General features: G+C 39.8%; 1 protein-coding gene across 1 annotated transcript; it reads left to right on the forward strand.

Moving 5' to 3' along the window:
- mttp (microsomal triglyceride transfer protein) lies at positions 1–11,655 on the forward strand. The gene is made up of 18 exons (XM_075464402.1): positions 1–90; positions 1,534–1,721; positions 1,892–2,035; positions 4,049–4,156; positions 4,242–4,358; positions 4,455–4,594; positions 4,838–4,988; positions 5,574–5,731; positions 5,884–6,052; positions 6,439–6,546; positions 6,726–6,938; positions 7,036–7,247; positions 7,405–7,502; positions 7,772–7,893; positions 7,996–8,223; positions 8,579–8,703; positions 10,459–10,629; positions 10,750–11,655. Exons 1-18 carry the CDS (start codon positions 30–32, stop codon positions 10,895–10,897), a joined length of 2,661 nt encoding a protein of 886 aa, XP_075320517.1. The 5' UTR covers positions 1–29; the 3' UTR covers positions 10,898–11,655.
- Positions 11,656–14,042: the final 2,387 nt, after the last annotated feature.

Consider the following 14,042-nt stretch of genomic DNA (forward strand, 5'->3'; position numbering starts at 1 on the left):
TGTCGGTTTGAATCATCTGGCTGCACACAATGTTGGTGCTTGTTCTCTTCTTGCTTTGTGCTGCCTCCTCTGTCCCAACATCTGCCAAAGGTGAGTCGATCGCTTGTGGTGATCTCTTTTTTTTTTATTTTATTTTTATTTTTGGAGTTGAGGGGGCCAAAAGGAGCTTTTAGATGTTTATTTAATGAAAGCTGAATGAGTTTATTCAAGACGGTAAAACAGCTGCTCCATGCACAATCAGTGTAAGTGAGTCATCAAAAGGTTTAAGCTCTGCTTGTGACTTTTTCACTGACGAGAAGCAGAATGACTATCAATGGTCTTTCAATCAATGGAGTGCTTGTGTTTGAAAGGTTCCAGCTTAATTTCTGTGACTATTTGAGACTTTTTTTGAGACTCATGAGTGGAAACGACCCCCTCATGGTTAGTGGAGTATCTTCTCTGAGTGCAGTTTGATGACATCACTGATTGATAAGGGTTGGAAGAACACAAGCAAAGAGACATTTATGGTGAAACAAACTGATTGTGTATTCCCTCTGGTATTCACTTCTCGTCCCTGAAATGTATCGCCAAATGTTGCAACAGACGAGCTCACTCTGTATTTTTCATTTGATGGAATGATTTCCACGCTACACTGATGATGAAATCAAAAAGTGACACGTCAGTCTGTCTTCCCTGCTGGCTAAAAGTCACATACCAGCTTGACATTAGTTGAGCAGAGGAGCAGAGTTAATTTTTTTTTTTTTTTTTTTATCTCCTCTCAACTGGAACACACCCAGTTCAACAGCAGACGATTAAATCACCTCAGCTCCTCGTCAACTGTCCACTTCTGTGATCCAGAAGGAATGGGACACTGGGGGAAAAACAATTGTTTGGTGGGAAGTCATTTTAAAAAGTCACTTATATCAGTGTGTGAAACTTGTTTAGGAAGCCACAGAAGTGGCAGGGTGCACAGCAAAGGCTGTGTCACACAGAGTTGTGTACAGAGAAAGACTTTTACACTTAGACTATACCTGTCAACGTATAATAACACAACTGTCTTTTTTTTTTTTTTTTTTTTTTGGTTGATATCACAAATTTGTGTGACTAAAGTGGCCAACTGTCTTGTCTCATGGGAACTAATTGCAGCAGTATATCAAACAGCTGATCTAAGTTATTTTGCTTAAATCAGAAATTGCTTTGGAAAGGATTTCATAGGACAACCATATGTTTGCTCTGACATCTAAGAAGAATCAAGTTGGTGCTTCTGAAACAGAGGAAGCTGCTGCTAAACATGCTTTAACCAACAGCTTCTACCCATGAACAGCAAACTCTTAATTCAGACTCGGGTTTTGAGCTTGAATGAAAAATGGCTAAATTGCTTCTTGAATAGAGTGCTATTTCAAGTTGCTTGCAAATTGATATTCTCAGACAGTTTAAGAGACCCCCTCTATTGAATAAAATGAAATGTGCATTGTCTAAATGCTTCACCGACGCTGACAGTTGGATCATAAACTGCGTGTTTGTTTACCAGCTGTGTGTTCTGTGTTTCTTCAGGTGTCGCTGCGGGACCCCGGCTGAACAACAACCAGCTGTACAAATTCAGCTACACCACTGAGGTCCTGCTAGACAGAGCCAGAGGGTCAAAAGAGGGCGATGCAGGCTTCAGAATCTCAAGTGACGTGAACGTTAACCTGGTTTGGAGAGATCCGAGCAGCAAGGATGACCAGCTGATTCAACTGGCGGTTCGTGGTTCCAATTATAGAATAATGGGCATAATGTTTCTGACACAAATACAATTGTGGTAAAATAGGTTATCGGGCCTGCATGCTTTGTTTTTTGGGGTCACTGCACACTGTGCATACACCGTGGGATTGCAGGCTTTTGTTGGAACATATGATTCCCTCTTCAACAGATCTCAAACGTGAGAGTTGAGCCTGTGTCTCAGAGATCGGAGAGGAAGAACGTCCTCCACGGATCCACAACTGAGAGCCTTTTGGGGAAAACCAAAATAGCAGCTCTGACAAAACCTTTCCTGTTGCATCTGAAAAATGGAAAGGTGAGGATATTAACACTGACACTGCTCTTAGTGGTTCTTATTTTCAAAGTATAGGTGCTGGGTAATAGACAAAATATCACAAAACAAAATACTTTTTTTTTTTTTTTTTTTTTGTTCTTTCCAAAGCCTGTGAGTAAACATTAGAGTAGTTGGTAGCAATCTACATGCTGGCATAAGTTATGAAATGGTGAAAAGTCAGTGTTGTACTTCCATTTCTCACAGCAATGTCATTGTCTTCCGAGCTTAATTTAGCTTATTTAGCTTAATTTCACTGTGCTAGAGTGGTGATGCTGGAAGGGAAATACCAAAGAGATCTGTGTGAATGTGTGTGTGCAAAGGTCAGCAGGTGCAGAGTGTCACTGAATGAGTCGAAGTAAAAGAATGACTGGAGGTTGATGGAGGATAACACTGAAGTAAACTACTACGATGATTCTTATCAGAATTTGCGATTACATGTTGGGTGCAAATTCACTCTAAAGATTTTCTTAAAAATGCACATCTCGGATGGGGTTTATAAGTTGTCAATAATAACTTTATTGATGGTATATTAATTATTTGATAATTTTCTATTTTGCACATCAATTAAAAGCCATGACTTGGAAAAACCTAATGGGTGGCCAGGTTGATTGGAAAACAACTCAAATTGGGCGCTGTGACCATTTGGTCTATTGATTAATGGCTGCCATCTATTAACGATACACTGATGATATAATTAATGAATTACAACATTTCTAATCACATTTATTACATGTTGATAACCAAATTAATTTATTTGGCATCAGTTGACTTGGCAACTGCAAATATGCTCTTTTTAATAGCTTCGTAGCAGAGCTTTAAAGCAATTATGAGTGCTCTGTTAACACTGAACAAGCATGATTATCATGACATCTCTGTTATAAACAAGCAAAAGAAAAAAATGTATTGTTCGATAAAGCTTGAGACATTTTATATAAAATTACAACTTGTGTAAGTTCTGACGTGTTGAGTCCTGTGTGTCTGTGAAACAAGATGGAAGAGTGCCTCGCCTGGTGTTGTAGGATTATTTATACCAGTGGCTGAAAACACACACAGTAGCAGTGGACAGTCTATTTATGGTGGTCCTATTTGATGTTGTAGTTGGCGCCACAAATAAATTTCATACTGTAAAGGAGACACTGTAAGATGAAGTAATGTGTGGCTGACATTCGTGACAGTCCATCACCGAGCCAAAATGAAACTTCACTGCCGAAGTTTGCGGTGTGACACCATATTTTTGGTTCAACTTGAGCTTGCATTTGAACTATTTGATATGACATTTAAACAAACATAAGCTTCAGTCAGTGATACTTGATGTAGGCCATTCTTTGTACATTGATGCATCCGTGAAGTAACAAGATGTAGAAAAGATCCAAAACAACACCCCCTCAATGTTCCAAAAGTGGTTACTTGTGTACTTAAAATGTTACATTTTGTCAATGTTCAATCATTTTGGTCTTTTTGACAAGATTATATTTTTTTGCCACAATGTGCAACAAGTTGTTAATGCTAGCTAGCAAGCTAATGTGCGCTGTAACCTTACAATAATAATGTCCAATGTGTGCACAAACCACAATTCAGTTATCGTTTACTGAATGAGTTGCGTGTGTGTGTGTAGTCCGCTCAGCTAATGGTAAGTTAGCATTTACATTATGTAAGCTAAAGGGACTTACAGAAATAGCCTCATAACACAAAAGGACAGGCTCTTTTAATATCATGTGAGTGCTAATACCACAGTAGTCTGGGCTCGTTTTTTATCTGCTCTTCAAAGAATAACATACAATGTGAATAGACTCGGAAGCCAATACTACGCACACATATTTCTGGACACAAGTGTGCAAAGGAAAACTGATACCCTGAAGGCTTTTGTGAGCTGCAGCACTGAAGGTGGTTTTCCTCAGTACAAATAATCTGTTGGTCAAAGCAAATTGGTTTACTTTGTGAAAAGCAGGATTTTCTGTTATAACATGATGCGTTCTTTTTATACATCTGCTGTAGACAAAAGCATTGTATTCCTACCGGGCAGAACCTGTGACCATCAAGAATCTGAAAAGAGGTCTGGCCAGTTTATTGCAATGTCAGCTCCATGGTGGGAAGGTTGTTGAGGTAAATGGCACGACAATTCCCCTTTTGCATTGAATAACGTGAAATCTTATTGCATGCGACTCATGTTACCCGTGTTTTTAAACAGAATGACGTGTCTGGGAGATGCACAGTTCAGTATCAGGCAGCAAAAGGTCAAGTAACAAGAACCAAACTCCTGGACACGTGTAAAACCTCGGAGACCGGATTTACCACACATAGTAAGGTCAGTCCGCTTCAAGAACAACTCGTCATACGAAAAGAAGGACCTTTGTGTTTGGGATTGCTCATTTTGTGGGAATTCTCTTTCACCCTCATTCAGGTCTTGGGTGTGAGCAGGAAGTCCAGCTCTGTTACAGTGTTCACACTCGAAGATGGTTTCATCCGCTCAGCCCTGGCTGAAGAAACGCACTCACTGGCCGTTAATGCACAGAGATCTGTGGCAGCTAAGGTTTTGTCCAGGTAAAGCTTTAAAGACCCACGGTGTAATATTTCGGGTGGTGTGTTGGCAGAAATGCAATATGATATCACAACTATGTTTTAATTACTTTATAGTTGTAATTTTGGGGGAGGTTGGGGTGTACAGTTGTTTCAGTTTGCAATCGGTACTTCTAGACATCAATACATCCTGCACATTGTTTGACATAAATCAGTGGTTCTCTCTCATGGCTGCATATTTTAAATGTGTATTTCCCTCTTTAAAAGGCAAACCCTCATGTTGGTAGGTACGGAGGCTGGACCGCTGGAGGCTGCTGGGAAGGATGTTGCCGGGGTTGTCAAGTCAATTGATGGCAAACTGGCAGCTGTTGGCATTGTGGCAGAGAAGGTCAAATCTCAGTGCAAAGGCTGTCCATCAGTGAGTTCCTCCTCATTTTTCACACAGTAAATCTTCACATTTGTGCTCATACGCAGACATGGTTTTGTGTTTATTGCATAGTGGCAGTTTGAACACGTAGCTGTGCATAACAAGCAGACGCCAATAGGGGCTACAAATGGAAGCCAGAGCAGGAGGGCCTCAAGCAGTCCCTCGAATGGCCATTTGAGGCTTCATCCAAAAGCAGGTCAATCTTCATGGAACCACATATAAAAACGACCTCTTCTACAGAAGAGGAAACATGTTTATAGCAGGTTTCATGGGCTGAAGTTTCATTGTTTAAACCGTGTCATCCTTGAAGTTGTGCAGTTTCAACACTGCGGATGCCTTATGTGACAAGTGAGTGCTGTGGGCACTACCAATGGACAAACACGAGTGTCTTCGGGTTCTCGGTTATCCATCCCTTGGACGTCACTTCTGGCTCCAAAAACTCTACAAGTCATTATTTCAAAATGACTCTTAATAGCAATGTATTAGTAACCAGATACTATGTATTTTTGTACTTTAATTACTGACTGAAGACGATCTGTCTACCAATCCCCTTCTCCCTTGTGCTTTCCCTCTTAGCTTTTTGAACATTGGCAGGCTGAACAGAAGCAGCTGGAGCCAGGAAGCCTGTCCAAATCCACGGCTCCTCGCAGCTTCCTGGCCCTCATCCACAGCATTAGGAAGGCGTCCAAGGGCGAGATCCTCAAAGTGCTGAAGAGTGCCAGCAAGACCTCTCTGTAAACCAGCTCCTCCTACCTTTCTATATCACGCTTATTAGCTACTGACACCGTGTGTTCTTGCCGAAGTTATTTAGGGATGTAGGTGTGTGAATGCAATTATCTTTACCAAATGCTTATGGGTTTGCTCAAGTTATATCTGCTGATGTCAGACCTCAGGTGGTTGATGCTGTGACTTCTTCCCAAACCTCTGCATCTCTGGATGCCATGCTTGAGTTCCTTAACTTCACTGACGCCAAGGGTTTGGTTCTGCAGGAGCGCTTTCTCTACGCATGTGGCTTTGCCTCTCATCCCGATGAGAGAATGCTCAAGGCTCTGTTGGTAAGTGCCAGCACTTACAGTTCAAGCAAACTGTCAAAGCTTTTTGTTATATTAAAAAGGCAGAGTCTATCTGCAGGGGATTTCAGAAGTGTTTTTTTTTTTTTTTTTTTTTTTAATTAAGGAAAGGGCAGCTCTCTTGAGATTAAAATAAGTTTTCACCATTTCGTTGAATTTTATTTTCAAAAAATGGATTATTCAATCACTGAAACTCACCAAGAAAATATCAAAACATGCTCTTTTATTGCTGGAGCGCCCCATATTTCTGAATTTATTTATGGGAAACGACAAACCAATCATGTGTACTAAAAATTCAGCCATTGACAGGCTTAAATAAAGTGAAAGCAGTCATTGTTTGAATTAAACTGTAATGAAAAATACCTTTTCAGGACATTTCTAAAGGAAAGATTGGCAGCAAAGACATCAAAGAGTCTGTCGTGATCATTATGGGAGCCCTGGTCCACAAGCTTTGTCTAAAAGGAAGCTGCAATTTACCGGTAAGCTTTCAAGAAGATGCCATGAATACCCAATTTACAGCTTACGGATATTCATGTGTTTATTATAAAACTCTTTTAAGGAAAGTCTATATTTCCTCTGAGGAATACTTAGGAAATGTAACCAAACTTGAATGAATAACGGGAGACAAATGATCTGCTTTTGTATTTTCACATCATAGACAGTGGTGCAGGTGAAGAAGATGATTCTAGAAGGTCCTGAGAGCACACAGGCTGAGAATGAGGTCCAGGTGTACCTTCTGGCTCTGAAGAACTCTCTGCTACCTGAGGCCATTCCCATCTTTACCAAATACGCAGAGTCAGAGGTGGGATCCTACAGCACCATTGCTCTTACCGCCCTGCAGAGATACGATGTCGGTCTCATAACCAGCGAGGTAAGCCACGGCGTATGTCACAGTTTATTTGATGGATTTTAAAACGTCTTTGGAAGTGGTTAGACTGATTGTAAAACATATATATATATTTTTTCAGGTTAAAAAGACGGTGAACAGGGTGTACCACCAAAATCGACGAATCTATGAGAAAAATGTGAGGGCGGCAGCTGCCGACGTCATCCTCAGCAGCAACCCCTCATACATGGAGGTCAAAAACCTGCTTCAGTCAGTTGGAAACCTGCCCCATGAAATGAACAAGTACATGCTGTCAAAGATCCGGGACATCGTTCGCTTTCAGCTGCCTGCCAGGTGGGTCATAAAGTAAAAGATCAGAGTGACAAAAATTAGTTGTGTTTTTTTGTTTGTTTGTTTTAATATGACGACAGAGCATAAAAAAAGCCTTATGGTTATGCAGATGGTGGGATCACATTTTGTAATGTAAAAGGATTTTCTGCATTTCTTTCAGTAAGGTGATACGACAGGCTATGAAGGACATGATTTCCCATAACTACGACCGCTTTGCTAAAGTTGGGTCATCATCTGCATACTCAGGATTCATGGCACGTAAGTGAAATGAAAATTGGGTTTTTCTTTCTTCTCTTGCCTATTATCACTAATATTTCCCAGTACCAACTGAGCAGTCACAGCAGCAAAGGGGAGGGGGTGAGGGGGTTACAGCAACATAGCCTTAGCTTTCTGGAGGAAAGATTTTTGTCTTTTATCATTTATCAACAAATTAATGAATTGATAAATTTTCTGAAAAGCATTATATGGCCTTTAGTGATTTGTGAGCACAGCTGGATTGATGAGAAAAATATGTATGCTCCCTACAGAATCTGCTGATGTGACCTCCACATACAGTTTGGACATCCTGTATTCAGGCTCTGGGATCCTGAGAAGGAGCAACATGAATATTTATGGTGCTAGTAAAGGAGCAATGCTACACGGACTGCAGGTACCACACAAATTAGGAATTTGACAAACGCCTTTTCATGTTGCTTCATTGAACAGCAGATGTGTATTAAATATCTATACTGATATTCTTTTTGTCTTCTAGGTGGCGATCGAAGCCCAGGGTCTTGAGTCCCTAATTGCTGCAACACCTGACGAGGGGGAGGAAAACCTGGAGTCATTCGCTGGCATGTCAGCTCTGCTGTTTGATGTCCAGCTGCGACCAGTCACGTTCTTTAAGGGCTACAGTGACCTCATGTCCAAAATATTCTCCATGACTGGAGACCCCATGAATGTAGTGAAGGGACTCATCCTGCTGAGTGATCACTCTGAGGTAAGTAGCCATACTGAGGTCCTATTCGCACTAAAAACTGAAGTAGCTGTGCAGTGCTACTGAAATAGTTTTCTAGATCTATTTGTTCCCCTTTAGAAGAGCGTTTACATGTTCACGTTGTACTGTTGTGTTTTAGTATTCTTGGTGATTGTCATATTGCCATGTAGCTGATCGGGTGTAAAATATGTAGACTCCAACACACATCAACTGTTTTTGTGATTAAAACTATTCTGATCCAGCATGTTTTGATGACCGTGTATTTACAGTTTATTCAAAATGAATGATTCTTGATTTTTGAGTGTCAAAATGCCGTCTTTTTTTTTTTTATTATATCTTCTCATCTGTGGTCCTTCAGGTCATCCAACTGCAGTCTGGACTGAAGGCGGGTGCAGAGTTTCAAGGAGGGTTAGCCATCGACATTTCTGGAGGGATGGAGATAAGTCTGTGGTACAGAGAGTCCAAGACCAGTGTCAACAACAGGTACGGTTCAGAGACAATAACGCAAACATTTTGTATTGCTTTACCAGGGCTAAAGCAAAACTTTTACATATTTTATGCACCATATATTTTAGTCCCATCCTGGAGTGCAGTCATCTCTGAGTTTGTAAAGTACAGTATGATGTAACTCACTTGCAGGTCAAAGGCACTTTTAGTCAATCCAAAAGTCTGAGGTTTCAGTCACGTCGCTTGGCTGCAAATAGATTTCTGTTGATGCTGGATTTATGTGAACTTCAGAGGGTCTATAAGTGCCATCTGATTCATTTGTTCCACCAGCATTGTGCTTGACACCCGTCTCCTTTTTCTCGTGTGGCAATCGGGTCAGTTCTGTCTGGTTCTCTATTTTAAAACATTACAGTCGATGTGCAACAGTAGCTGCTGAGAATGGAGCACATCATCACTCTGGAATCAGTTAGCTCACATCATCTGATGATGAAACAATGTTTAGGAATAATGCAACAGCTTTTTAACTTATGTTATCATTTCTTGGTGACCAATGGTAGGTTCTGTATGTGGTGGAAGGTTCATGTACACGATACACAGTGCTGGGGTATTAACACTTTCTTGGAACAGATATGGGAGTGGACTTTAAACAAACAAATTCTTGTTTTCTCGACCACTGTAAAAGGTCACATCTTGGAATTGAACTTTAAGATGATGTGTATGCAGACAAATGGCAGAGGCAGGTGAATGGATCAGCATAGTTGTTCCTCTTCCACTCTGATAATAGACTGGCAGGCTATCTATAGAGGCCGAACAAGCCACACACATCGGCATGTCTCTCTGGTCTTTCTCATGCAGAAGTTGGATTAACTACGCTTTGACATTAAAAATAAAGGAAATGTATCACATGGTTGTTGGGTTGTGGCCCCTATTTCAGATACAAATTTATACGAATCTGTCTGTACTAACGGTGCCATCTATGCTGCCTCCACTTAACACACAACTTCACTCGGCACAGCTGCAGACAGGCACGCACACAGCTTCTCGCCTCACTAGCAGATGACCGAGTGGTCCTGCATATATGTTATTTTTGACTGACACCATATATTTTGCTTTCTTAGAATCATAACAAAGTTATTTTACCATTTTTATATATATCTCAGGACATATTTGGAAGATGTTTCCATCTCATTTTAAGGTATAAACTATTTCAGAAAAAAAGGCAAAAGGAAACATTACTTTTTTCTTTTTGACAAGTCGCGTAAGGTCATGTACTGAGTGAATCATGAAGTGAACATGCTAGTCTTCAACATCTCTCTAAAAGCCTCCTTTTCTTATGTGAAATATTTAATTTGCAAGTAGTTTTTGCTGTTGCATTTTTGGCATTGAAATGAGTAGAAACAAATGGTGACTTTTTTTATTTTTTTTTTATTATTATTTATTTAGTTTTATAAAGCCAATACAAAACAACTTGTATCTAGGTTTTTATAGATAAGTTACCCCACAGTGGTTCTTCTCAGCGGCTCACATTAGGTAGTGACTGGGGATAAATCGGTTTGGCCTGCATGGACACAATTGTTTTGATGGATGTGGCAGAGCTGAGCAGTTTGTGTTGATTACCTGGTTTTGAGCTGAAAATCAAATCCTTTTTGTTAATGTGTTTTTTACAAAGAATTCCGTTGGAAAATAATCAGCCACTCCTGCACATCCCAGAGCAGCCGATTGGGGGAAAAAATAAAGTGCCAGCTTTGTTAAACACATTTTAATATGGATGTCATTTGGCTGTCTTTCCAGGGGAGCGTTGGTGGTCGCTGGCAACGTCACCGTGGACATGGACTTTTTAAGGGTGGGCATGGAGGTCAGCTTTGAAACGGAGGTGTCGCTAGATTTCATCACCACTGTTCAGTTCTCTGAATACCCCTTCCTGGTGTGCATGCAGATGGACAAGGCCACCTTCCCAGTCAGGTATCCTTCAACCCACTAAGTGATAAAGGAGATAATTAAAAAAAAAAGAGAAATGGATTGCTCTTATTAGATTTAACTCATTGAGGACTTAACTTTCTCTTTGTTATTTTCCTCTTTCAGCGAATATCTTTCTAAGTACGAGAGCTTGTCATCAGGGAAGAGCGTAATGTTGCGTAAGAGCAAAAAGAAGGTCGTCCCCGGCTCCGAGTTCCCTCTTCATCAGGAGAATTCAGACATGTGCAAGAAGGTTTTCGACTCCAGTTGGTAGAAAGGATGCCATGAATTATGCCGACTAAAGAGTTCATTACATTCAGGGACCGCCATCACACCTCTACAGTGAAATTAAAGATCTTTATCACTCGTGTAGTGAACGACCATAAAGAAGAAACCCGGTGAATGTTTTTGTTTTGTTTAGCGACACATGCAATGTTTACATTCCTGTGAGTATTTAAGTAATTTTAATTCAACTTTTTCATTTCAAATGAGAAATTCCTGCATCATCATTTTTATGTATTTCTTTGAAAATAAAGATTATTTATGAGGGGCACATATAGGATGTATATTTTGATAAGTAGTACCCAGCATGAACAATACCACAGCAAACCCCCCCCCCCCAAAAAAGGCGGTTACAGCAAAGAGGAACATGTACATATCCCACTGTAGACGGGGAAATAAAATTCTCATGAATGGAAATGCTACTTTCTGTCAACATTCTTGTGTTTTTAAATTAAATATGTTTATGGGGGGAGCAGTTTACTGTTCACACTTTTAAAATAACCTGTGCACTAGGTAATGTTCTCAATTAATTCAGTTTGCTATATAATTTTAGTGTAATCTTGTAATTTTTTTTTATTTATATATTTTTGTTTTTATTACTCCTGCAAAGATGGGATTTATGTTTGAATCCTAAATGCCAAATTTGAAAACTTGAATCTTAAAGGTGAATCCATCAACACTTGAATTTATCATATTTTTCTAATGGCAATGATTCCTGTATATTTTGAAATGCTTAAAATTGTGAATAAATCTGACCTTTTGTTTCCATATTTTAAGACTTCCTATAAAATGAGAATAAATGTCCCCTTGAAACATATTGTTTCTTGGCTTTTTGTCGCGCTGGGAAATCATATGGAAAATGTTTGACGGGACAAGATAAACCCTCAGGGAAGTCAAACTGCCTAATATGTCATAAGTTGTCAGAGTCAGTTTATTTGTCATAAGGATGTCTACTTTCCCTGTGAAAACCACTGAAAGTATGCACATACGATGTTGTGCCCACATTTTAGACCCAAAATTTAAATAAAGAAGTTTTTAAAAAATAAAGAAAGAAAGAAAAATCTAATGCCATGTCTTTCTTGATCAGTGAACTAACCAATCAACATTTGCTGTGGGTAACCTTTACCTATGTAATGGCATTAAATCTCCTACCTTAAAGCTCAAGACCCCATCACAGCAAGCCTGGATTTGAGTCTCAACTGCTGCATCTCTGTCCACTCCCCTATTCCCTCCCTCTTAAATAGGGTTAACTAGAGCTTATAAAAGCTTTAGAAGAAGGAAAATAAATCTTGTTTATTGCATATAGTTTGTCAAAGTACTTTCTCCTCATGTGTTCCCAGTCTGACTTCATGATTTTGAAATCAGGACTCTTTGGAAGCCATACTGTCCGTTGCAGGATTTCCTGTTACTGTCGCTGATGATGGTTGTTTCTGTAACTTTATATTAGCTTTATGTTTGTGTTTGCTGCCATGCAGCTGAATGAATATCAGAAACCTCCCTGGATGTACTGGATAAGATGGATAAGTACATTTAAACATTTAACAAGTAACATTTAAAATGACTTGTCATGTCTGTGTTGAACAGCAGACTTGCTAGTATGAGTCTCACAGGAGTGTTTCAGGGGTATCATACTTTGTGCAAGCACATGTGGTAGAATATGTGTAATATGTATGTTATCATTGACTGTGTTCCCAATTCTTGTGAATGTGCAGATTGAGTGATTCACTATGTGCATACACGGCATACCTCCTTCTGTAAATGCCAATCTGCTGGAATGCATCCTCTATGTGGAAATTAAACACGCTTTCGGGTCAAGCTGTTCTAGGGAGATGCTGATGGACATGGAGACTAGGGAGCTTTTTGAAGGACAACATACCTTCGAGAGCTTAACCTTTTTCTGTGGTTACATTCACACCGCAGATAGGAATGCTGAAGTCAAATAACAGCCAGCTAGTAGCTGGTTTACAAGTCAAATTCACACCGTAACATCTTTGGATGCAGCCTCAGTAAGCTATGGGCTTCACTCTGTAAAGACAGTGTCACTGTTACTCACTGTTACTTAGTTATAGCGAAAAGAGCAAGTAAATATCCTGCTGGAGGTAGCAGATTTTTTTCTTTCTTTAATTCAGCCGTGAACAGAATTGCAACTTTATCTCAACACTACCGTGGATCCTCTTTTTTGTGCTCTGCTTTGATACACTGATATCTTTTTTTTTTTATAAGTGTGATATTTTACTGATTGTGTGTAACCAATCACTGTAACTGCTTATGTTCTCTGGACCAATCACAGTACACTCACTCACAGAGAGCTCCCTTCTCAAATCAATGGTTGGAGCTAAAACGACTCAACAGAAAGAGTTACAATATCCAAGAATAATTATTTAAACTCTTATTTGAATATATGGTTTTCACATTTTCCATACTGCTAGGTCTAGCTAACAGTATGCATGCATTTTGATAATAGCACTGTTATGGATTTGCATTCACAATTTGTGGTAGTCTACAAAGAGAAAATGTACTTTATTGGCTCAAACTCGACTCTGACTTGCTGATCCAGGTGAGGCAATAAATCTTGACTCTTCCCTTGTCATAGCTGTGACATCAGAGCCCCTGCTGGCATCCAAACGCAACAACTGGGCCTAATGTAGATTCTTTAGAAAGCACTGAGAGCAGCTGGGGGCAAACCAGTGTCTGCCAGTCTCGCTGCATCCACAGCAACCAAGTAAACACAGCAGCAAACTGTCAGGTTAAACTTAAGCCTCTCCGGGTGATGTTTCAGTGTCACCCGAAAGCGAACCTTACACGCAAGCACATGCCAAATGTGTACTTCTGTTGGCATAAATCTGCTTGATTGCCTATGTGTATGTGTGTGTAATTTCTTATCTATAAAAGTAAAACGAGAAGAAACAGATGCAGAAGGGGAAAAACATCCAAATACATCCAAAACAACAGACTAGAATGATATACTCATCTTAGTCAAGTTCACAACCATGTCAGGGGAAGGAAATGAAATGTTTGATTGATGAAACAGGTGCTTGTTGTTGTGAAAATAACCAGAATTTTAACTTACCCCGAGAAACACAGTGCAATTTTTTTCTGTCTTGTTTACGTATTTCTTTATTTTTTTATATATCTTT

The sequence above is a fragment of the Odontesthes bonariensis genome, chromosome 4 (genome assembly GCF_027942865.1).
Source record: "Odontesthes bonariensis isolate fOdoBon6 chromosome 4, fOdoBon6.hap1, whole genome shotgun sequence".
Lineage (NCBI taxonomy): Eukaryota > Metazoa > Chordata > Actinopteri > Atheriniformes > Atherinopsidae > Odontesthes > Odontesthes bonariensis.